We start from the raw sequence: 24,741 nt of genomic DNA on the forward strand, positions 1-24,741 counted from the left end.
TTCCCTAAGGAGGTACCGAACCAGTTCCATCACGTCCCTAATCTGTAGTGGATAAACCATGCTTTGGATCACAACCATGTTAGGTTTCTATGGTGGCTTAGCCAATATTCAACTGATTTTCCTAAAAATAAAACAAAATAACTCATAGGGCAGCATCTAGACTAGTTAGTCATGACAAAGCACCATTTAAGTAAATGAGACATATTAGTCATGACTAATTCAAGTTCTATTGAATTCAGTTGGACTTCATCATATCTGCCCTGGTTAAATATGAGTTTAACTACAGTGGTTTGACCAGGATTGTCTGGAAATTCTGAGTTTACACAATCAACTCTGGAGGTTAATTGTTTAACCAGGACCACTATGACTTTGTGAATGTATCTTCAATCTGGTTTCTGCCTAAGTATGACAAAGTAGTCATACTGAAATCCCATTCATTTCAATGGGACTTAGTCACGCAGCAGTGTGAATGCTGCCCATAATTTTCTTTTGCATAGTCAATATCTCTTCTCAGTTCGTTAAAGTTTTACATTTTCTCTGTTAGCTTGTTCCTGCAAGAACAAAAGTGCTAGGTCAGAAATTCCTTTGAGTTAGCAATTAACCATTACCATTTGGGAACAGAGAGAAGGCTAACTGTTACCATGGCTGTTTTTGTTTAGGCCTTATAGGAGTATTCCCTATGCAGTGCTGTCTCCTCAAATCCTAGTCTCAGATCTTCCTTAGAAATAGATTCGTTATGATTAAAAAATATACACTTTTTAATTTCCTTTGTGCTTGCGGTGACTCAAATGGATGAAGATCCCCTCGAGATACTGACTGAAGGATATACTTGTAAGTTGTGAGTGCCATAGGATCTTTTCACTCATTTGAATTGTATTTATCGAGGGTTGCTTTTTGAAGTTTTGAAAAGCAGAAACGCCTAGAAGGCAAAACTTCCCTTTCTTCGTAAATCTTTTATGAGCTTGGAAATTAAATATTAATTTAAAGTTTATTTTGCTAAAGGTCTTGATTTTATGATTAGCAAACTTTAAATCTGCCCCTTCATATCTCCACTGATAATTTATCCACACAACCAGTCAGAAGATGCCTCTGATGCATATTAGCCTTTGTACTAGTACAAAGCACAGTCCTAGTTTTCAGGTAATGGCATATTATCCAATACACTCATAATGGATGAAGAGAGGTGGCCTTGATGTGAGAGGAGGGAATAGTGTTTGCTGTGGCTTATTTCATTTTGTTTTTAAAAAAGGAATGATCTGTGCTTCAGTACATCTTTCAGAGAGCTGAACCGAACATTGGAGAAACACTCCAAAAGGTTTATAGAAATGGTAGAGTACTGCTGTGGGAGGAGTAGGTAGCATTGGTAAAGTCTAAAGGTCAAGGTAAGGTTAAGTGTGCTGTCAAGTCGATTTCTACTCCTGGCACCCACAGAACCCTGTGGTTTTCTTTTGGTAGAATACAGAAGGGGTTTATCATTGCCTCCTCCCATGCTGTGTGTGAGATTATGCCTTTCAGCATCTTCCTATATTGCTGCTGCCCGATATAGGTATTTCCCATAGTCTGGGAAACATATAGGTGTTTCCCATAGTCTGGGAAACACACCAGCGGGGATTTGAACTGGCAACCTTCTGCTTGTTAGTCAAGCATTTCCCCGCTGCACCACTTAAGGTGGTGTCTACCACCTTTTAAACAGAACTGTATGAAGTCTCCATCATTTGAGTAGTATGCTGTTACACCAGTCTGTAAAGAATTATAGAAATGCCAATTAAAGAAATGTCACTATTGTGACTGATCTGTTCTGTGCCTGACCTGTAATACTGATGAGCATTAATAGCACAGAGCTTGGACATTGCATGGTGAGTGTCCATGCTCCTATCCTGCTCCACTGTTCTGATGGTTGCTGGTAAGGCATGGACATGAATCTTGGACAGGATGTCCATCTACATCCATCTTGGTAATCAAGAATTACCACAATAAATAAATTTACCACAAAATAAATAAATAAATACACAAAATGAAACGAATGCAACAATGGAACAAATGCATACTGCTATGGTGAAGGGTAAGAAACCATCCTATGAGAAACAGTTGAAAAGGCTGAGTAAGTCTGGAGAAGAGAAGGCTAAGGAGAGATATGACAGCTGTCTATGAAGGACTATCACATGGAAGAAGGAGCGGACTTGTTCTGTGTTACTCCCGAGGGCAGGACTAGAACCAATGGATTGAAATCACAAGGAGGCAGATTCAGGCTAGCCGCTGCCAGTCTGTGAAGACAATACTGAGCTAGATAGACCAATGATCTGACTCAGTATATGGCAGCTTCCTATGTTCCCGCTATGTTCCTATTCACAGGAATTTCCCAACTGGAAGAGCTGTTTGTAAGAGACTGGACAGCCATCTGCCAGGGATGCTTTAGTAGCTTGTTTCACTGAGGACTGGAGGAGGCTGAAATAGAACAGGCGTTCCCAACCTGTAGTAATCCAGATGTTGCTGGACCACAAATCCCATCACACCCAACTGCAATTTATTGTGGCTGGAGATGATTTGTAGTTCAGCAACATCTGGAGTACCACAAGTTGGGAATCCCTGAAATAGATCTCCAAGGTCCCTTAAAACTCTACCCCCAATAATTCTGTGATAATCGGACAACCCCTTCAGATGTGAAAAGGTGGATTTCAATGGATATAACAAAACATCAGCTACAGAGGAGGCAAGTGTGTATTGATTTGTATTCCTGTTTATTCTTAGAGAAGTATTAGCATTTCCATCTGATGGGAAATCTACTCTTAGCTGTATCACACAAGCTGTCACCAACAGAGTGATTTCCTCCCACCTCCAGGGGATCAAACAATAACATCACTTTAGCTGACTGGACAATTGCTATAACCTTGGCAAACTTTCCCAAGAGAACCTGTCAGGACTGTTGCATCTGTTAATACTTAGCTACATATTTTCTCTCTGCAAAAATATGTTCATTTCTATAAAGCAGGGCTGCACAACTAAAATGCCTTAGTGGGCCGGAACCATCCACAGCTTGGCATGTAGGGGCCGAGGTCAATTTTTAGCGCATTATTGCATTAAAATTAAAAATGTTATTAGTTACTTGTGGATCTATTCCCCCTATCAATGGACTCATAGTTTTAACCAAGGATAGTGGCCAGAAAATAGGTCCTGTCCCTGCTCAATCAGTGGGGCCCCTGGAAGGCCTGCCAGCCCCAAACAAATGCCAAGTCCTCTCCTCTCCCTAAATGGTTGTTGTTTTAAGGTTGCAATCCTCAGCATGCTTACATGGGAGTAAGCCTCACTGGATACACCATGGAACATCTTTCTGAGAAAACTTTAGGATGGTGCTGTAGGGCAGTTTCCAGCTCCTGTGTTGCTGCAGGAGAACTGCGGGCCAGCAAAAAAGTCCCTGCGGGCCGAATCCGGCCCCCGGGCCTTATGTTGTGCAGGCCTGCTATAAAGGCTGACTGCATCCTAGTAGAACAAGTATGTCTTAGCCACAGGACTGCTAATTCACAAAGTAATTTGAATTTAAACTGTTAGCCAAGGAGTAGCTGTTACACTGTAGTCCTTTCAAAATGACAGCAGCATATTTCATGAAAAACTGGTATGAACCTTCAGGGTCAATAGACAAATAAATATTCATTGCCTGACAAAGCAAATGTCTAGTTTTCTGGTAAAGCAAGAAAACTGTAAATCAAACTTTTAAGATGTCAGGCATCAGTGTACTTAATATTACAAAACATATGCATGGGACCATCCTATGTATTTAGCTATCCAATATGCTACAAAAATACGCTCACTGTATGCCTGCAGTGTGATACTACAGAGAGAAATTAATATTGCCTCTCATTTTCTGTTGTTTTCTAATCTTGCATAAACCTGCAGACTTGACCTCTCTCACAGGGAATAATCCATGAAAGCACTGCTAAATACATGTGCTGGAGTTGCTTTGATGATTCCCAGTGCAGTACTAACACAGGCAGTCCTTTCAAATTTGTATATTGAGGCTCAAACTAGATGCTCCTTTAAGCTCATATTTGGGGTGAGCACAATAGCTTTTTAAATTCAGTAAACAGCAGTTGGATGCATCCCCTGCAGATTGGGACCAACACCATAGCATGTGGTGAGGGGGAGTTAACCCTCTGCCCCTGCCACTGTCCTCTGATGTCTTCCCCTGATCACTACTGTTTGCTCTATAAAAAAGCTCCAGAGCAATCCCCCCCACCCCGACCCCAGCAATTAGCCATGATCAGGAGTGTGGTGATGTCAGAGGGCTAAAACTCCTCCCCTATACAGTGATCTTGTGCAGGGGACCAATCCCACTGCTAGAAAACAAGCTCACCAGCCCCAGTCATGAGCTTAAATAGCTAGTCTGACCTTGAGTCTGTAGACCTGCTGTCTGTAACCCTGATGAGTGTGTAGACCTGACCTGGGTGGATGTTGGTTGCATTACCATCTGCTATGCTGAATTTGCAGGACTACTATTCTCAGGGCTGTCCTTAGGGCATGGCAAGCAGAGCGACCACCCTGGGCACCACTCTTTTTAACCCCCATTAGAACTGGAAGGGGCCTCACACTGGCTGATTTGCTCAGCCAGGGCTCTCTAAGGACAGCCCTGACTATTCTTGACTCCACAGCAGTGGCAAGGTACTGACTTTTTGATACCGCAATCTTCACAGGCAGAATCCCCAGACAGATAAGTGATTACAGCAGAACCAGCAGTACTACTCATCCTCTGGCAGGGCAAATAAGGAGTAACAAGTGTTGGTCACAGGCTGCAAACAAGTAAGCTGTTTTAAGTGTTGACAGAATTGATGAAAGCTTCTTTTCTGTATTAATAATGCAAATCAGATGGCCATGAAAGCTCCCAAACATAGGCAAGTTTTGGTGTCATCTTAAAAACATTGCATCTGTGATGCACTGGAGTGGTCATGCTAATCAGGGACTTTAATACAGGAGCAGAACTTCACTTCATGTATTGGGACACAGTTCAAGAAAATGAACAATGAAGCCAGTCTAACAGCAGTGCCTCTCACTTAGTGCATGAACTGCTAAGCTGCTTCTCTGTGCTTCCTTCACTAGTGCAGGAAGGAAGGATCTTTGCAAGGCAGACATCTGCTAAAGGTCTGCATTTGCAAGGCAGATGTTCTGTGATCACTCCAATGAGGTGAGATCTGGGGGTCTTCCTGGAGCCCTACTACTTTGAACAGAGAAGATGAGCTGATGATATAATCCCCTACTGCACCTGGGGCAGTAAAAAAATAAATGTGTAGCCCTCAAGTGGACAGTCTGCCTTTTACAAACTTTTTTTTTAAAGTGCCACAGGAATATCTGTGTTGTTTATCCATTCTATTCACTTGTCCCATACTAGGAACATAGGAAGCTTCTTTATACCATATCAGACCATTGGTCCATCTAGCTCAGTATTATTGATTGCAGAGTTTCAGACAGGGTCTTTCCCAGCCATACCTGTAACTGTCAGGGATTGAACCTGGGATCTTCTGCATTCAAAGCATGTGCTCTACCACTGAATTGCAGTTCCGCCCCTAAATTATTATTTTTCAAGTGGAAACTTTCTTTAAAAAGCAAAACTGCTCTGGGGTTTGTGGATGGGGTGATTTCTCAGTAATATCATGGTACATCTTCATGCAACATGTACCTGTAGGAAACCATCTTATTTACTCTGAAAAACTACTCTCTGTACACAGCCTAACTTGGGACACTAAGATCTGTTTTTGCTGTCTCTTTTTTCACCCTCCTAGAAATGGCGCAGTGGGGAAATGACTTGACTAGCAAGTCAGAGGTTGCCGGTTTGAATCCTCACTGGTATGTTTCCCAGACTATGGAAAAGACCTATATCGGGCAGCAGAGATATAGGAAGATGCTGAAAGGCATCAGCTCATACTGTGCAGGAGACAGCAATGGTAAACCCCTCCTGTATTCTACGAAAGACAACCATAGAGTCCTGTGGGCGCCAGGAGTCGAAATTGACTTGATGGCACACTTTACATTTAAAAACCTATAACCAGCCACCCCACATTTGTCCATCTTAAAGCTTGTTCTTAATGTATAGTTGAAACACATCCACTGATTCCAGTGCAGCTCTACTAAAACCAATGGAAGCTTTGCTACTGACTTTAGTAGCAGTAGAACTGCATGCTAAATAACCTGTACTAAAAAGGAATTCAATTTTATGGACAAATACATTTAAGTAATTAATATACTGCTTTTAAGGATAAAATCATATCAATTTTATGGCTATCCATACCATACACATTCAGCTGACTTACTTACTTACATATGTAGTATGTATGTATGTATGTATTATTTAACACATTTGTATACTGCCCCAAATGCAAGTCTCTGGACGGTTTGCAATCAAATGGTAAAAGCAACAGATAAAAAGATTAAAACATTACAACAATTAAAATTTAAAACATTAAAACTATTAAAAACACAATTAAAACAATATCTAATTAAAAGCCTGGGTGAACAAATGAGTTTTGACTGCTTTTTAAAAGTTGTAAGAGATGGAGAGGCTCTTATTGCAGCAGGGAGCATGTTCCAAAGCATCGGGGCAGCAACGGAGAAGGCCCATCCCTGAGTAGCCACCAGATGAGCTGGTGGCAACTGCAGACGAATCTCTCCAGATGATCCAGTAGGATCTTCAGGTCCTACGTCCAGTTTTTGCAATGCATATATCTTATTTGTTCTTCCATAGCCATTCCATTTTTACCAGTAGATGGTAGCATTGTATTGCACTGGATTTCTGAACCATTCAGAAATTGTTTTTAGCTCTCTCTTTTTAAACTCCTCACTAATGTTCTTCCTAGTCTTCTCAGAATGTTTGTAATAGATTTCTTGCTAATGACACTTCACTGTTGGATCAACATTTCTTTCATTCATGATCTTGTATGTACATTGGCTTATTTAAATCACCTGTGATGCCACCAGTAATATACAAGCAGGATTTTTCAGCTGCTATAAAGTGGAGTTAAATAATGCTGTCCGAAATCCTGATGCATTCATCATGCACTGACTAGAATCGTGATGCATTCATTAGCATCTTTCAGCCCCTATTTCTACTGAAGGAGGAGTTAAGCAAGGTTGTATCTTTGTCCTCCCCCCTTCTATTTTTGTACATATATACATACACACACACAAGCTGAGCCAGGTGCAGAGCATCTGCGCCTCTGCTTCACCAACTGCAGCTTTCTCCCCCACCCCCACCCCCTGCCGCTGCTTTTTTAGGCCCCCCCATCGGCTGTCTTCTTCACTCACTCCCCACCATCTGTCCGCCCGCCATCTGTCCGCCATCCGTCTTCTTCCCCCGCCATTGCCATTGCCTTCCTTCCTTCCCTCCCTCCCTCCCGCCCACCCCCGTCATCATCATTTTCTTCAGCCCACCAGCTACCACAATTCGCCGCCGCTTTGTTTGCCTGTTGGCCAGCCCACCATTTTCTCCCCCATTCCCGTCGCTATCCAGGCAGCTGCTTGCAAACTCTCGTGAGAGCTGCTACACGTGGGATTAGTGATGGGTATGCCTTAGATAAATCTATCTATCTAAAATCCCTAGTGAGTCAACTGGACAATTTGCACTCTCCAAAGCTAGCTCAAAGATAAATTTCAATCTTGTTATATGTGGACGCGGCAATTTTGTCGCTAACTCCTGTAGGGCTTAAGAGGGCTCTGAAGATGTTGGCCAAATATAATGAAGAAGAGGGCTTGCAGGAAAATAATCAAAAGACCAAAATAATGGCTTTTTGGGTGGGGGGGACCACCAACAAATGAGGAAGTATGGTCATGAGACTGAGCAGGTTTAGGTATTTAAATATTTGGGAATAGTGTTACAAGCTTCTGGTAGTTGATGGGCACATAAAGAATATATGGTTCAATCTGCATCAAGGAATGCATCTGCTGTTCAATATTATAATAGGCAATTTGCTCCATCAGCCCTTAAACATTTTGAGTTCAACATTATCTCCCAAATGTTATATGGGGCACAATCTGGGCCTTATAGAAACTAAAATAAATTAATCTTTCTATGTAATACATTAAGGTCCTATGTGACAAGCCCCACCCCCACCACAGGCACAACCAATGAAAATGCAGGGGCAGAGCTTTCACGTTCAACCTTCATCCGAGGCGAATGGTGGCAGAGATAGCAACGACAGGGCGCGGTGCTGGCGGTGGAGGGGGCTGTGAAATCCCCGCATTCAGGGCTCTCTGAGAGAATCCTCACTGGATCCCCTTTTACAAGTAGACCCCCAAACTAGTATGTGAACTAGTTTGAACTGGTCCAGTGGTTGAACTGCACTGGGTCCAGTTTGACTGGAACTGGAACAGGGCCAGGTAGGTTCAAATCCCATTCGGATTTGAACTGAACTGGCCTGGCCAGTTTTGTAAACATCCCTATTTTGGATCTATCATTTCAGGTCAATGGAGAAATAGAGAAGTTAAAGTTAATGTTTAAGCAATGACTAACAAACATAGATATACAGAATGATATAACACAGATTCCCGAATGCTGTAAGAGTTGATACCAGAATCAGGGGAGTAGATTGGCTAATTACTTCACACCTCTTATAATTCCATCTCATAGGAGAGCTTTTGTGTGAGCATGATCTGATGCCCTTCCCTCAGCAGTTTTGGAAATGCTAACATTCCCTATTCAGAACAAAAATGCCCCTGTGGTGCTGATGTAGTTGAATCTATTGAGCATATGTTGCTATACTGTAAATTATATCAAGTTTCACAGAGAGAGCTAATAATGCCACAATAAGGAAATTTCCTGGACATTCGGATGAGTTCTATATTGCTTGGTTGCTATCTAATCAGAACAATGAAATAGCATATAAATTTGTGTGATTTTGTGCTACAATCTTCAGAATTCGTCATCGGAAGAATTAAGAGTTACTCCTCATTTTTGTTATGCCTTTTTACTATACATATTTATGTATAACTGTAGTGAAACTTTAAGATGTTTTAACTGAAGGATGTTGTTAATATTTGTTGCAGACCACAATAAAGATAAAAGTAAATACTGATGCATTCATTGACATTTTGCTGTGAAACATATGTATGGCACAGTAATATTGCATGTAAATCCTGAAAAACATTTTTCCATATATAAACTGTTTAGTTTTTCAACATAAGAGATACAGCACAACTAATTAAACCATTCAAGCTACCTAACTTGAGTTCTGTCTCAACAACATAGTGGTACTTTGTTACCAAATTAACACCCCCCACCCCCACACACCCATTTTTAAAGCTTCCATCAAAACTATTGAGCTATGAACTAAAATTTCAAAAAATAAAGTGCAACTTGTCTATTACAAATGAGCATCAAGACTCAACAAGCACTCTTAGAAGCCATTATTTGGATTTTGACTACTAGATGGCGCTTGATACCAATCTAGGAAATCTGTGAAGGACAAGGAAGGCTGCCTTTTCTTTTCTACTTTTCTTAGTTCCATAATGAGCTGCAATGATCATAGCTCTTATCTGTAATAAATCTATAATCTTAAAAACTCTGCTTTGAAATAGAAATCTGTGAATTTCCAAAAGGTTAATTGGGGTTGCAGAAAACCACCACATTCACACACATTCTTTCCAAAAGTGAACCTGTTAACTTGCTTTTATTCTTCCCCCGAAATGAGTGCTAGAGATCAGACCAGGAGTGTAGCAATAAGTGAGCAGATGAGTAAGTGACCCCTCCCTATTTTCTTCATTATCTCCCTCCCTCTGAGGGGCCACTGGGGAGATAGGTGGACACAGGGCCCCTCTCCCCTAGCTACTACACCCCTGGATCAGACTAGCTACTACTAGCTATGAGGCACTGGAAGAGGGAGGTTTCCTAGCAGCCAGCCTCTGCCACTTTAACTCTTGTGCTACAGAGACGTATTCTTGCCATTCCCAGCTCCTGAAAAGACCAACAGACTGAGACAATGTTTTATTAAGCTTATGTAATTTCCTTGTTTTAATAGTATAAACCGGTTTGGGTGCCTTTCTCAAGGCAGAAAGGCAGTATAAAAATGCAACAAAAATTAAATAGATAATAAATATTAGACTTGCATGCTAAACTATGCTTCTCAAGAGTGCCCATCTAGTCTGCAATGCAAGCTAATGAAACAGTCAGCTGATTCCCTGGCTTAATGCAGAGTCAGCTGACCCCAAAAACCAATCAGGCTCCAGCAAGTCTTACACAAATGTGATCTTCTTCAGTCAAAGGAACTTGTATCACTGAACAGGGCCCTGACTGGTTAAGCCCTAAGCTGCCTGTCTTGTACTATGTTACAATTTCTGGCCCTTCTGATCTTCAGTTGGAACTTGTGTTTATGGAACTTGACCCTTTCCTGCCCTGGACTGCACAGCTCTACTTGTCTCTGGCCTCATTGGATTGACAGCCAGCCATCTCTCCTCAGGCTGTGAAACCTGATCACTTAGGGCCTGATCCCTGCCAAATCTTGACCTAAACACATAGGCTCCTGTGTGTGTGCGTGCATGCATGCATGCACACACACAGAGCTTTTCTGAGAACATACTGTTGCTCCTGTTGGGCTAATTTAGAAATGGCTGCTTGAATGTCCTGACTAAGGAACTGGTGTTCAGTCAGGGCTGCTTCTCTAATATTAGGGGCTCCTGGGAGACCTGGGAAATGATACACCAACATATGATAAAAGAAAAAATCCATACGCTACTTAATGCAGGCTTTACTTAAAAACTCTTCCATGAATACAGTTTTATTTCACTAGCAATAATTGCAGTCAGCAGGATTGATTGTAATTATCTCTCCTATTCATAAACCCAGTTCTCATTTTTATGCAGGAGCTCAACACAGCACTAGATGGAATTTTTATTAGTACATAATGGAAACATCCGCTGCAGACAACTGCACAGTCTGTAACATTCTATCAACATTCTGGTGTGGTTTGAAGGACTGAATTTGAATTTGGACTCAGATTCCTTTGATACAGTCCCCGCCTTACTCCTTTTGTTTTCTGAATCTATTTTATAAAAGTATTTCATATATATGAGACTTTTTAAAAAATTGGAAACTCTATCTCATGAGGGAGTGAGAGTGGATTCCAAGATTTCTCAGAACACAGGCCCAATTCACACAAACAAACAGCAGTGTGTAGGGGCCTTGAAATGCCTCAGTGTGGAGGTCACTTCATGGGGTACCTGTAGCAGCTGATCACACAAGTCTGGTGATTTTATTTGTCTCTTGGGCAAACCTATTTTGTGATGGCTCTGTGAAAATAATTGTATCCTCAGGGCAAGCTACTGCGCACATACAAACACTTGGATCTTATATATGTGTAGTTTGTCCTCAGTTACTAGGCAATGATCCCCTCCTTTAATAAAACAAGAGGGACTTGTTGTATGAACAGATATGAAGATTCTCAGCAGCTCTCCACAGTCTTGGGGTGGGATGTTTCCCCACTCTGCTACTGATATTTTTTTAACTGGAGATTCCAGGGCTTCAATAAGAATTTTCTAAGCTGCAGTCCCAGCTCCCCCTTATCCAGAAGGGTTTGAACTTCATCCACAGATATTGGCCAAATGTGCCACCATTAGTCCAGTGAGTCACAGTAGCTTAGCTGGAACAGATACCACAGGGTTGCTTTTCAAGCAGCCACCACATGGTTGTTTGTTTTGTGAATTGAGCCGGAGAGTACAATCTTACTCGACTCCCAAGAAAGCACACAAAACATGGCAGCCTTTGACCTTGGTTCTTAAAGCAGTGGTGCAAGTCCCACTGGCTTTCATGCAAACTCTATCAGCAGAGCATTTGGGGAAGGGAGAGTGTAATAAACCACGTACTGTCTGAGCAGAAGGTTTCAAGTTCCCTTCCTGGCTTCTCCAAGATAGGGCTGAGAGAGATTCCTGCCTGCAACCTTGGAGAAGCCACTGCCAATCTGTGAAGACAATACTGAGCTAGATAGACCAACGGTCTGACTCAGTATATGGCAGCTTCCTATGGTCCTGTGAACAGGATTAGGGGACTGGATTATTTTGTGCATGAGCACATTATTTCCACCTAGTTCTATGCAGTGGGTGACAATTTGGTTATTTGGGAACTGTCAGAACAGGATGTTCCATACTTCTTTAAAGAAATGAAAAAGTGTGCACTGCCCAGAATGGCAACTTAAGGCTGAGTCTCTTCAGGGATTCAGTGCAATGTCATTTAGTTCTGTGTGGAGTCTTACACTGAGTGTTTTAGATGTCTTTAAACTGCGCATTCCAGGTTTGCTTTTATACTAAAAATAGCTTCTGGCTGGGAATGAATTAGTGCGTGGTTGTCATTTCTAAAATATCCAGTGTCTCTAACACATTCCACTGCTCTCTCTGTGTACTCATGTATGTATGAAATTGTTGTTCCAGCATGGTCTATTATTTCTGGTTTTTAGGTTCTGTGCTTTGGGAATTGCACTGTTAGAAATTCTCACAAACAAGTACTTTTTAGTGTGATGGAAGTCCACCTCCTGCTGTACTATACAAAGAAAAGGAAACTTGTGGGCAAGAGTGTCCCTCAATTCAGCTTTTAAAGCAAGGAATGAACCCACTTTGACAGAATGAATTGATGTTTAAATTCAGCTTGTGTCTGATGAAACGCTACGGGAGGGAATGAAAACAGGAAAGAGGAAGTTTGACAAAGGAGAGTAAACTTAGTGCCACAAGAGAGTCTGCTTTCATTATTAGCCTTAAATTGGATACTGTTAGCTGCCGGTCCATTCAAGGCAGTGAAACGTCTTGCTTGTTCCTCCTCTCTGCCCTTATGATACATCTGGCAATCGCTAGAAAGAGTTACACGAAGCACAATCTCCCTCTCTTACATAGCTATCAGTGCCCCAAAGTCTTTCAGGAGCTTACAGCTCCCGCCCTCTTCTCCGTATCTGTTTTGGCGTGCGGGTTTTTCAGTGTGTCTATTGGGCAGATCATTGCAGCATCAAGCGTCATTCCCCTCTGATTGGAAGAGCTCCGAAGTGCAGCTATGCCTTCTTTCACTCTGATTGGTAGAAGTATGTGGTCCCGCCCAGCTTTCCTGGAAAGTTCTTGGAAATCTATCAAAGGTATTTCCTTGAACACAGAGAGCGACAGCAGCCAATGTTGGGTAAAACTGAAAACAAGCAACAACTTTTCAGCGGGATCCCTGGAAGGAGAAAGAGATCTCCTTTTCTGCCTGGGGATTGTTGGTATATTGGGTATTACAGTATTTTGACAGGAGAACAAGCCTGACATGAAGATATCGGTTGCTAACACATCTATTTATACTTTTCTTCTTTGTTAAAGTCGGAACAGTGATGTGAATACAATACAATTCCAGGAATCCACTACTTCCTGGAATAGATTAAAAGGGGGCAAACAAAAGATTACTTAGCAGTGGTTATTTCCCCTCAGAGCTGCATTACTTCAAGAGCCAGCGTCGAGGTTAGCTGCTGCTGCTAGTACTCTCTCCGTTCACTTCTTCTATACATTTAGAGATTATTTATTGGGATATATTTATTATATTTTCCATTCCTGTTTTTTACCGGCGATTTTAAACGCCACCGGGAAGATTTCTTTCTTTCTTGAAGACACTTTTTAAAAGCATAGTAATCTCAAAATAGTCATTTTTATTACTATATTTAAACGCAGCAAGAGTTTATTGGAAAAGCTGCTGGTTTCAGGCACGTTTTTTCTACGCCTTGCTCACTGAACGACCAGTAAAGACTCTCTGGATCCCCCAGTTTGCTTTCTTCTCTGTGGGGGTAATCTCCAAGGTGCTTTTGAGAAAGATTGCCGGGATCGATCCAACCTTCTCTTCCCAGTTACTTACCAACTGAGTCGAGGTACCTCCTGTCTGGAGACAAAGGCAAGCCAAAGAAGATAACTAGAGAGGAGCCGAAGACTGGATGCTCTTTCCTTGGTCCTGGAGGGACATGATCCTTTGTGTTCAGGGGTAAGCGTCTTTACAGACTTTACTTTTTAAAGTGAAAGCAGAAAATTGTAGTTAACAGTTGCTGTAGAACAAGTCTTGAATTTCAAATTGTGAAAAATGAGAGAAGGTTCCATTCAAATCAACAGAGTTGAAGTTAATTTACATCAGCCGGAAGGTCTGACCCTTTGCACAAATTTTCTGTTCTCTCTTTTAAAAAACCTGTTTATCCCACCACATCCAGATACCTCAAAGAAGATAATTATTCAAAACACACACACACACCTTTTTTAAAGTGAGAAAAACAGAAAGAAGAGTCTTTTCTTTCCATGCTGTATGTTTGAGAAAGACTAAGTGATTTAGAATCTCTTTAAACGAGAGATTGGAAATCTTCTAGGGCGTTCCTAACATGCAGTACAGTATTCGGTGAGTGGGTAGGTACAGTGTACTTTGATGTGAATAGTAAGCAGTATCTGAGTTAACTACTTTCAGAGAATGAAAGCTTTTTCCAATTTTGAAAAAAAACATGCAGATTGCTGAAACTGACAACTGCTTATCTACCCACGATTGAGTATATTTGGGTGGGGAAGATCTCTCTGAGAGGAAGAGGGAGGGCGGGGGAGAGGGGGAGAGAGAGCTGCATTGGCATGTGAAGTCACACATCTATCCATATACATAGTGCATTGAGAAAATAAGGGACAGCATGAAACTGGGTTTGGCAGGTTTTTTTAGTTTGACTGGATGCTTCCCACTATGTGTGTTTTCATGTTCCTGACTAATGTTAATATTTTTGTCTGGCACGCTTACCATTTGGTATTCCTTCTGGTAATTTCAGGCATCTACTGCTATATTTGCATTGCACACCCAATGCCTTGTTTAAATCACAGTATTTTGTCTGGCCTCCTTATCTACGCAGCCATGCCAAAGCTCAGAATTGCTTCTACTGTAGTTAAAAGCTAGGTAATTCTAAACTGTTGTAACCAAGAGGAGACACTATCAGTTTTTTCCTCTCCACTTTTACCAGAGGTGGGGATTTCCACCTCCTCCTTTGGGCTTTTGCTTCACTGCAGAGCTGTGTAGACACCACAGAGATTTTCCAGTTGTCACGGCTGTTTTCAGTTGATGTAATGGTTCTCACATGTCTGCTTTAAATTCGTCTTTCATTATTTTACATTTATTTATTTATTTGCTGCCAGTGCCACTGCTGTTCTTGTTTCCTGTGCCACGATTGCTTCACATTCTATATGTTTGCTATGCTAAAATTATTTACATAGGTCTCCACTCTACTACATAAACTTATGCAGTTCAGAAGTCACTTCTATTCTGTTTATAGTTTTTCTTATCCTTTCGACTGGCTATGAAACTATGGCTTATTAGGGAGGTAAATGTTTCAGTAACTCTGATATTTAGATTTGCTTGTGCTTGAGTTATTCTTGATTTGCCAAACCTAAAAATTCTTTGGAGACTGTTTGATAGGCATTCTTCAGTAATAAGAGAACTATTTCCCACTTTCTAAAGTAGTTCTACTTGAGAAGACTACTGGTTAATGATAAATTGTTGTGTCAGTTTCTGATGTAACCATTGACTCTGTTTTAATAGGTGCACCATTTTTAATATTGTTAAAAATGGTTAATGGACTCATGGCACATTTCTCTTTAACCTTAGAATATATTCTTATATTTTGCTATAACATTTATTACATTTCAGTCTATCCTCGAAGAAGTCCAGGTGATGGGCATGGTTTCCCCCTTTTTTTCTCTTTTTAAATACACAGTATACACAGTAGATTAGTGATTGGTCTACAATCTCTCAATGAGCTTCTTAGCTGAGCAAGGATTTGAACTTGGGTCCCTCTGGTCAGTGCTCAGTCCACTACTGTACACTGGGTCCCAGCCTGATCCCACCCCCCACCCCCCACTGAACTATACATGAGCTTTTTTAATTTCCCTGCATCTCCTTACGTGTGTGGCTGAGTGGGGCGGATTTACAATTTTGCTTTTATTTTTCAGCAGTCTGCCCATAATGGCTGCCTCTGGTTCTTTCCCCCTCTGTGAATGTTATCAAACATTGGTTACTACCTGATTCTGTAGGCATATTTTAGTATCTGTGCATCATGTGTACACACCTATTTAAAAATGTTCTCTACCTTCCTACCCATTAGCTTATCTCATAGTATAGTAGACTCTCACCTACACACCACGTCTTTCACACCTTCATAATTCCCTTGTTCTTGCTCTGTCCTTCTGTGCCCTCTTACTTTGCAGCAGATCGGAATTCTCCCCTTTCCCCTCCCTGCCTTGCACAGCTAAGCAGTCAGGAACTGTGGAGCTACTCTGGGCCCCAAGTACCATTTCCTCAAGGAGATGAAAAACCTGTAAATGCCATGGCATTGCAGCACACGTGCCATCACTCTAAAAACAAGAGGGAAGCAATAATGCAGTTTTTAAAAATGATTTAAAAATGACCTTGTGCATTTTAAACTCTACAAACAATTTCTAAGGGCAGGTTGATTTGGTTTTACAAATAACAGAGTATTGATCCCCTTTGCTTGGCAATTATGGAGAGGCAGTATCCACCACACCAAGCTCTTTGTTCTTTCTGCCTAGTTCTTGTAATCCCAGAAAGCAGACCTCTGGCTCAAAGTATCTTCTGCCAAGACTTTATTCAACCCAGAAAATAATGTAGGTTAGAGCAGCATGTGCCCTCTTCTCCCTTTGGCAAGGAAACCCCAAGACCAGCAGTGCCACCCACAGAGGCTGTTTATTAGTTGTGATCTGGGTTTGGTGAATAAAATCAGTTCATTATCCATTTGAGTGGTCAACCATTTGTCTTCCATCTCTAGTTTAAAATTAAAAAAAGAATGAAGATGTTCTATCTTGGGCATATAAAATCACATAGTGGAAGCAGAAGCAAATATTTTGTGGTGGGGTGCTAGTCTAGAATTAAATATATGATTCGAAAATGGTCCAGTGATGACTACATGCTGCTTCTTGAATATTCAAGGCTGTTTTAGTCTTGGGGAAACTGCAGGACAAGATTTCCGAAGAAACGCTTGTTGATAATTTCTATCTATCTCTCTATCTGTCTATGTGTGTGTGTAAAAATAAAAAGAGAGAGAAAGAGAGAGAATATACTGGGGTGGGGGAGGCGCTGACAGGATGAGGAAATTACTCAAAGTCGTCCTGTGGATGTTAAGCAATGCCTAGCTTGTCCTTTATGTTAGCCAGTGACATTCATATAAATGGAACTTTACAGACTTTCATAAGCAAAAATAAAAACAGAGGGGTATCTGTATGCAGCTTACAATCAAAACTGTATGCAGCTTACAATAAAAAAACAGACAGTGAGGAAGACATTGGAGGAGATGGGTGGGGAGACGAGGGTAGCCAGGGATGAATGTGAGTAAATGCTTAAACATGGTTCTTAAGATGCTTCTAGTTGGGAATAGGGATTAAGGGGCAAATATTTAAACACTCACATACCTAAACACCCTGAGCCTTTTGGAAGGGCAGTATAAAAGTTTTAATAATAAATAAACAAACAAACAAACAAACAAACACAATTCTAAATGTTCTACACCAGGTATTTTCAAAATAGAAAAGCATATTTATTTGAAAGCACAGCCCCCCTCAACTGTATTTTGAATTCTGCCTTTTACCCTCTCCACCAAAACAGGCTCAGACAGTTGTGAAATTCAAGGACATAAATACAACCCATTTGCACGTGTACACACACACACACACACACACACACACACACACACACGGAAAGGGAGATGAATGCATTAAAATAAGGGGAAAATAAGTCAACATTGTGACTCCAAGGACAGGAGCAATGAGGATAGCTGTTTGCTAGTTCTGTGCAAAACACTGCTACGTCAGGATTTGCTAGGTAGCATCATATCCACTTTGGAGAGCTCAGTGATTACACAAGATGCAAAGAAGCCAAAGGTCAGACAGAATAGTTACTTTTGCTAAAGGCAGCATCAGTGCAGAAAAGCTACTTATTTTAGCCTAGCTGAGGCACTGAGTACAGAGCTTGTTTTTGGTCCTTGTCTGCAAGAGCCACACAGAAGGGCTTGGTATGGCTAGAAGATGCGATTCAATACAAAATTTGAGGCACTATAGATTTCTAACAATCTCTTAATTTTAGCCAGATGGGTGACCTTGGTTGCATCTCCTACTCTCCTCAGGCAAACTCTAATGGATGTGTGCCCATGTGCATTGTTGTTGTTTTATTATTTTTTTGCTTAATTATGGTTTTATATTATTTCACAGAGTTATCTTGCATTTCCTGTTGGGGAGATGCAACAAATTGCAGCTTCCAAAGCAAGGTTTACAAAAGAATCAGTTACAAAAGAATTGTTACAAAAGAACTGGTTTTCAAATCCCTTCTGAATGTATGGCATTACTTGTTTGCATATTCCCTCTTGACACATCTTTAGACCAGTACCAAACTGGGTTAATTGCTTTGAGTCAGGTAGCAGGATGAAGCTTTGTGGAGGAAGAAATAAGTAGAGTGGTAATGCGATAAGAGGGCTACGTAATCTTATCCCCTGCTTTTAACTGGCACTGACACTGTATGCAATAAATGCCACAATTTTATTACAAACAAATGGGAGTCTGTACCACTAAAGCAGAATTATATGGGATTTTGCAAATAGAACTCAGACCTTTCCACTTAGTAAGTTGTGTACCATATCAGTTCTCCAGGTTAACAGACAAGAACATGTGAGACTTATGAATGAGTTCCAGAGTAACTCAGAGTATTTCCAATATCTTCTGATCGGTTCAATCTAGTGGGGAGATGGAAGTGGGTGGCAGTGAAGGAGGAGATGAAGACAAGGACAGACTGATCCAAGCACATTGCTTTTAATTCCATATTTGATTATTTGAATCTCCGGCTCTTATAGATCTTCCTTTGCTTATTCTTTTTCCATGCAAACAAAAATAATCTGCCTTTTCTTGCTGTAGAAGATGTTTAGGATCAACATGCTATGGTACTTTAAAACACAGAGAGCAGTTTCAAACGTAGCCAATGTTTTAAAATTCAGCATGTAGCAGACTGAACTGCAAGGCAAGCTGGTTGTCTGTCATTTTCAGCCTTACAGAGAGGCTTTACCATGCCCATCCTTGCATGTTCATGGATTTCAAAGCCAGATTTTGATTACGATCATGTCACGCTGTGATTGGAGTCTACAAAAGACTACCTTTTCCTCTTCATGCAGTTAGAGGAGCCACAGGGCTACCATGCCACAGATAAGGCCAGTAGATTACAAACAGTCATTTAAAACCATAGTGAGAGAAGAGCCACTTCTGGCTCCAGCCACCATGTCCACAACACATTTTGATTCTCTACACTGAAATCTCTTCTACACTGGATAATTTAACTTGGAAAGAGAAAATTTAGAGATTTTTGACTTCCAGAAAATTTTGAAGGCATATGGGGATTTTCTTAAGGTTTTAAAAAAAAAAAAGGTTAGGAGGGGAAAACTGGAATATCCACAATAGTGGCTTATTTGCTTATCAAAACTATGTTTAATGTATTATCTTGATAAATTATCGGATGAAGAAATGTCTGTGTGTAGATAGTACGGTATAGATATACATTTTATTACTGTTGTTTTGTTGTTGTTATTGACTAATTCATTATTTAAGCACAGTCATCACTGAATAGTAACATTTACGTCGAAAGTATAATGGAAAACAGAGCACGAAATATTTCCAAAGCAGAATTGTGAATTTAAATATCCCCCCACCTCCACGCAGATTTAGCTCTTAGTACTTTCTAAAACAGTTTTCATTTAGAAAACATAAATGTTTGATCTTTAAGGGATCAAGTCATATCCAGGGACTAAGAGAATGAAAACTGCTGGCTCTAATGACCTCCTTAGTTATATGTGAGAAAATGAGTGGAGTAAAAAAAGACTTCGGTCTGTGTGAAAGCAGGGTCTAGCCCACAATGAGTACTGCTATTGAGGCTACCCATACACCTTCCCATGTGAAACAAGCTTTATTTATTTATTTGCTACATTTTTATACCGCCTTTCTGCCTTGACAAAGGCACCCAAAGCTGTTTACAATATCAAAAGACACAAATTACAGAAGATTAATAAAACGCTAACTCAGGCTGTTGGGTCTTCTCAGGAGCTGAGGACAAGAGCTCCCTGGCCTGGGCGCCTCCCTTCTTGCCTCCCTCTCAGGGCACACTGGTCTTTCCGTACTCCTGGGAAGGGGGGGGTGCGGGGGGCTGCCCTAACAGGCCTCACAGGCCAGAGCTGGTCTCTATGGGGGCCGATGTCATGCTCTTCCCTGGCCTGGGCGCCTCCTTCCATGCCTTCCTCTCAGGGCACACTGACTAGGGAAATAAAAATCCATAGGTCCAGAAGAAAAAGAGTGTTTCAGTTATCCTCTGTCTGAGGGTGAGTGGTTGACCTATACTTCAATGTCTGATCCTTTCTTCTTCCTCTCTTATTCTACCACACTACAGATTGCTATGTTACAGAAATAAATATCTAGATATGTTTTGTATCAATCCTATCTAACTTATCTAGGTATTTATTTATGTAGCATACAGATGTGTAGTGTGTAGCATAATAGACAGTCCTATGATGATGCAACCTGGTAACCAACAAGGAATAAATAATATAAAATGTTCTTCCTTTCAGATCCCATCCTTTGCTGGCAGAGGAGAAGATCAACAGAATATTGCTTGAGGGCCTTGCAGTGAATATGTCAGAGCAGGCCATGCAGCCTCTACCAGCTGCATCCTTCCGAGAAGAGCCTGTGCCTGTCTTGGTAGCACCCCTGCTGGAGGGCAGCCCCCCTCAAACACGAGACCCAGAGGAGGACTTGCTGTGCATTGCCAAAACATTTTCGTATCTGCGAGAATCTGGTAAGCATCTGAGACAAAACATCCATCCTTTGGAAGCAAAGCCTACCACTTTGCAGGGTTGAATGGCAGGAAACTAAAGGAGCTTTCACCAGTTTATTTTATTTTATTTGTTTGTTTGACTTTTATACTGCCCAAACTTTCGTCTCTGGGCGGTTAACAGTGATATAAAAAAAATTAACAGATATAAAAGGTTAAAACAGTTTAACAATTTAAAAACAGCATTAAATTAAAACCTACAAATTTAAAAAGCTGAAAAAGCTTGGGTGAAGAGATGGGTCTTCAAATGTTTTTTTTTAAATTAGTTAGAGATGGGGAGGATCGTATCTCAGCAGGGAGCGCATTCCACAATCTCAGGGCAGCAATTGAGAAGGCTTGTCTCTGTGTGGCCACCAGACTAGCTGGCGGTAACTGGAGACGGACCTCCTCAAGTGACCTCAATGGGTGGTGGGGCACATAACGAAGAAGGCGTTCTCTTAGATACCCAGGGCCTTAGCTGTTTAGGGCTTTATAAGTTATAACTAGCACTTTGTATTTTGCCCGGAAACCTATTTATTAATTTGATTTCTAAACTGCCCTTCCAAAAATGGCTCAGGGCGGTTTACACAGAGAAATAATAAATAAATAAGGTAAGATGGATCCCTGTCCCCAAAGGGCTCACGATCTAAAATGAAACATAAGATAGACACCAGCAACAGTCACTGGAGGTACTGTGCTGGGGGAGGATATGGCTGGTTACTGATGTGACGTCAACTCCACCAGTTGGCTGATGGGGAGTACAATGCTACCTTATTGTCAGCTGCCTATACTGTCCTGGATAAATGATTGACACACACCTCCCCTAGTGTGGTAATGGAAGCAAAGGATTGGCTTTCCAGAAGGGCTGAGCCCCAGGAACTACACAGCTTTGTCAGAAGTGCTCATGGTTATCAGGCACATGGCCATGAGCCAGCTTTTGAAAAGGTAGCTCCTGGAGGCTGGGTCCAACCTCTCTGCGATAGAACAGGTGGCATGTAGTAGCAGAGAGAGGGTTCCATTTGGAACCTGGTGATCTTGGCTCATCCATAAAGATCGTTGGGTAGCATTGGGCCAGCCACGCCTTGCCTAATGTACCCCAGCTACGTGATTTGGTTGAGGACAAAATCCCATATACATCGCTCTGAGGGTGGGAGACACGGTTAAATCATTTATTATTACTCTATTTGTATCCTGCCCATTCTCTAACAAGCTAGGGGTGGTATACATGGAATACCCAATTTTGTCATCACAATAACCGTGTGAGGTAGGTTAGACCTCAAGAGAGAGGTCCTAAATCACCCCAGTGAACTTCATGGTTGAGCAGGGATATGAACCCTGTTCTCCCTAGTCCTAGTCCAACACTCTAATCACTACGCCACACTGGTTCTCACTGGCTATTTCTCCCTCTCACGAATAGTCTGTATTTTTCTGTATGTTTCATTTCTTCTGTTTAAAAGTAACACGCTCTCTTTCTGGGGCTCTCTTCTAGGCTGGTACTGGGGCTCTATCACAGCCAGTGAAGCCAAACAGCAGCTCCAAAAGATGCCTGAGGGTACTTTCCTGGTGCGGGACAGCACTCACCCCAGCTACTTGTTCACGCTGTCCGTCAAGACCAACCGAGGCCCCACCAATGTCCGCATTGAATATGCTGACAGCAAGTTCCAGTTAGACTCAAACTGCCTGTCGAAGCCTCGTATTCTGGCCTTCCCGGATGTCGTCAGCCTTATCCAGCATTATGTTCTTTCCTGCACTGTGGAGAGCAAGAGTGATGCCCCCTACCCGCCTCCCCCGCCCTTGCCTCCCATACAAAAGGAGATGGTAACATCGGCAGTCCACTTGAAACTAATCCGGCCACTCGGTCGCAAAGACAGTGCTCCCAGCCTACAGCACTTCTGCCGGCTACAGATCAATAGATCCACTAAGGAGGTGGACCAGTTGCCTCTACCAAAGAGAATGAAGGACTATTTGAAGCAGTACCCTTTCCAGCTTTGAGGTCCTGCCAGCTTGCTTCAGACAGACAATAGCAGCAAAATAAATTCAGACAGGACAGTAATGTGGCTTTGTCCCACTGAAGTGGCATGGTATTAAGTGGGCACAGTAAATAAGTGGCTATCAGGAGAGATTGTATCCATTAACTCCTCCCCTTCTTTTCCTCACTTACCCTAATTCCATTCCTATGTCAGGGAGGGGGCGGATTGCTTGTACCAGTGGTGTGTGTGTGTGTGTGTGTGTGTGTGTGTGTGTGTGTGTGTGTGTAGTGCACAGTTCCAATGCCTGAACCTCAAGGCCTCTCTCTTTTTCTGACTGTGGCTTTACGGAAACACTCTTGGCATGTGCACACTACTTGAATTTCAGAGTTGCCATCACACCGGGAATGTTAAAGCATTGTTACTGTCATTATTTATTTCCATGTAGTTGTATTCTTCTCATGTATCTTTTAGATGGTTTTTGCTTCTTCTTCTTCTTCTTCTTTAAAAAAACAAAAGGATGAAAGATAGAGCTCTCCATCATATAGTGGAACTATCTGACTTAGCCCAGTATTCTTGGTGGGAGTTGTTTAGTTCTCTGGCCATAGACTTCTCCGTAATTGACCATGGTGTATTCCTCCTACTCAGATACCTTTGGAAGTGTGTGAAAGTTTGACACCAGTAAACATCAGCAATCCAACTGCAGGTCCTGTCGTTATAGCACAAAGAATACTTTTTTTCTTCCCATATAATCTCCTAATGAACGCTTTCTTATCTTCCATCTTCCCCTCTTTGAAGAGGACACTCTCATTCTGAATCAACCAGTTAGATCTTTATGATTTTTTGGTAACAGAGTGGAGGTTCCTAAGCACCCTTCATGTGAGGCTTAGGGGCTTGGCATTTGCCTTGTGGGGATGATCACACCCCAACTTTTATACAAAGCAGATTCTACTGAGCAGCTGTGAGTGACAGTAGCTATATATACATCCATCCATACCTATTTATTTATTTATTCCTTTGGAAAGCAGGGCAACTTTCTCACACAGTTACTATAGTATCAGCCCACCAGTGGAATGCTAGATCATTATACTGCTGCTGTGTTGGTATCATGTGACTTCAGAAAAAAGGAATACTGCTGTGTTATTCACCATTTAATTTGTTTGACTCAAAGACTAAAACCAATGTTACTTTTTGCAAAATATACTGGACTCAAGATGGTTAAAAATACTTCCTTAATGTCCTTATCCTCTCTCCCAAAGTTTCCCTGTGGACACTTTGATTCTGATCTTTGCACTGGGGGAAAAAAGAAAGATGGGAGGAATGAAGTATCGTCTTTAATTCTTGCCTTTTTTTGTACACCACATGCTGACAGCCCTAATGTACTTTGCAATTTGCTAGAGAAGCCAAGGGTTGGTTGTGAATAGATAATCCCTTGGCATTAATGCTGCCTTCCACAGCTTCCTCAGCCTAATGACATGCTCTGTCATTAGAATCCACATGGTTGATGGAGATGATTGCTTTCCATTATATGTCTAAATCTTTAGCACATTTTCATAGAGCTAGGGTTGAATTTGAGGGAGATACCTTTGCTACATCAGAGGGTGAAATGCCGGAGGGGTACGGTAGGATCCTAGAAGTAACCTCAAGCCTCATGGGTCTTCTGCTCCCATCAGCAATCCAATGTGGCCTGGTGTATTTAGTCAGTGTCCATTTCTTTTCATGTTTTTAAAGAATTTGTACGTATTTCTGGATTTATTTTGGAAACTTTGATAATTGACCGAGAATGTGTGCATGTGTGATGTCTGGTTTGTTAATCACCGAACTCCCCCCTTTCCTTGTGCACTATGGCAAGGGTTGGAGCAAGACAAACAAATGAGAAAACAAAATTAAAAAAAACACCACAAAATACAATAAATGATATTTTTAAATATAAAA

At 41.5% G+C, this 24,741-nt stretch overlaps 1 protein-coding gene across 5 annotated transcripts; it reads left to right on the forward strand.

Annotated features, from left to right (window-relative positions):
* The first annotated feature begins 812 nt into the window (after nucleotides 1–812).
* CISH (cytokine inducible SH2 containing protein) lies at nucleotides 813–24,741 on the forward strand. 5 transcript variants are annotated; one of them, XM_053303617.1, is made up of 4 exons: nucleotides 813–831; nucleotides 4,686–4,791; nucleotides 20,598–20,824; nucleotides 22,329–24,741. In XM_053303617.1, exons 3-4 carry the CDS (start codon nucleotides 20,662–20,664, stop codon nucleotides 22,829–22,831), a joined length of 666 nt encoding a protein of 221 aa, XP_053159592.1. In that variant the 5' UTR covers nucleotides 813–831; nucleotides 4,686–4,791; nucleotides 20,598–20,661; the 3' UTR covers nucleotides 22,832–24,741. The 5 variants fall into 5 exon arrangements, with proteins under 5 accessions (XP_053159592.1, XP_053159593.1, XP_053159589.1 ...); XM_053303618.1 differs by lacking the exons at nucleotides 813–831; nucleotides 4,686–4,791 and adding an exon at nucleotides 4,417–4,653; XM_053303614.1 differs by lacking the exons at nucleotides 813–831; nucleotides 4,686–4,791 and adding an exon at nucleotides 13,108–13,954.

Source organism: Hemicordylus capensis, chromosome 2, assembly GCF_027244095.1.
Source record: "Hemicordylus capensis ecotype Gifberg chromosome 2, rHemCap1.1.pri, whole genome shotgun sequence".
Taxonomy (NCBI): domain Eukaryota; kingdom Metazoa; phylum Chordata; class Lepidosauria; order Squamata; family Cordylidae; genus Hemicordylus; species Hemicordylus capensis.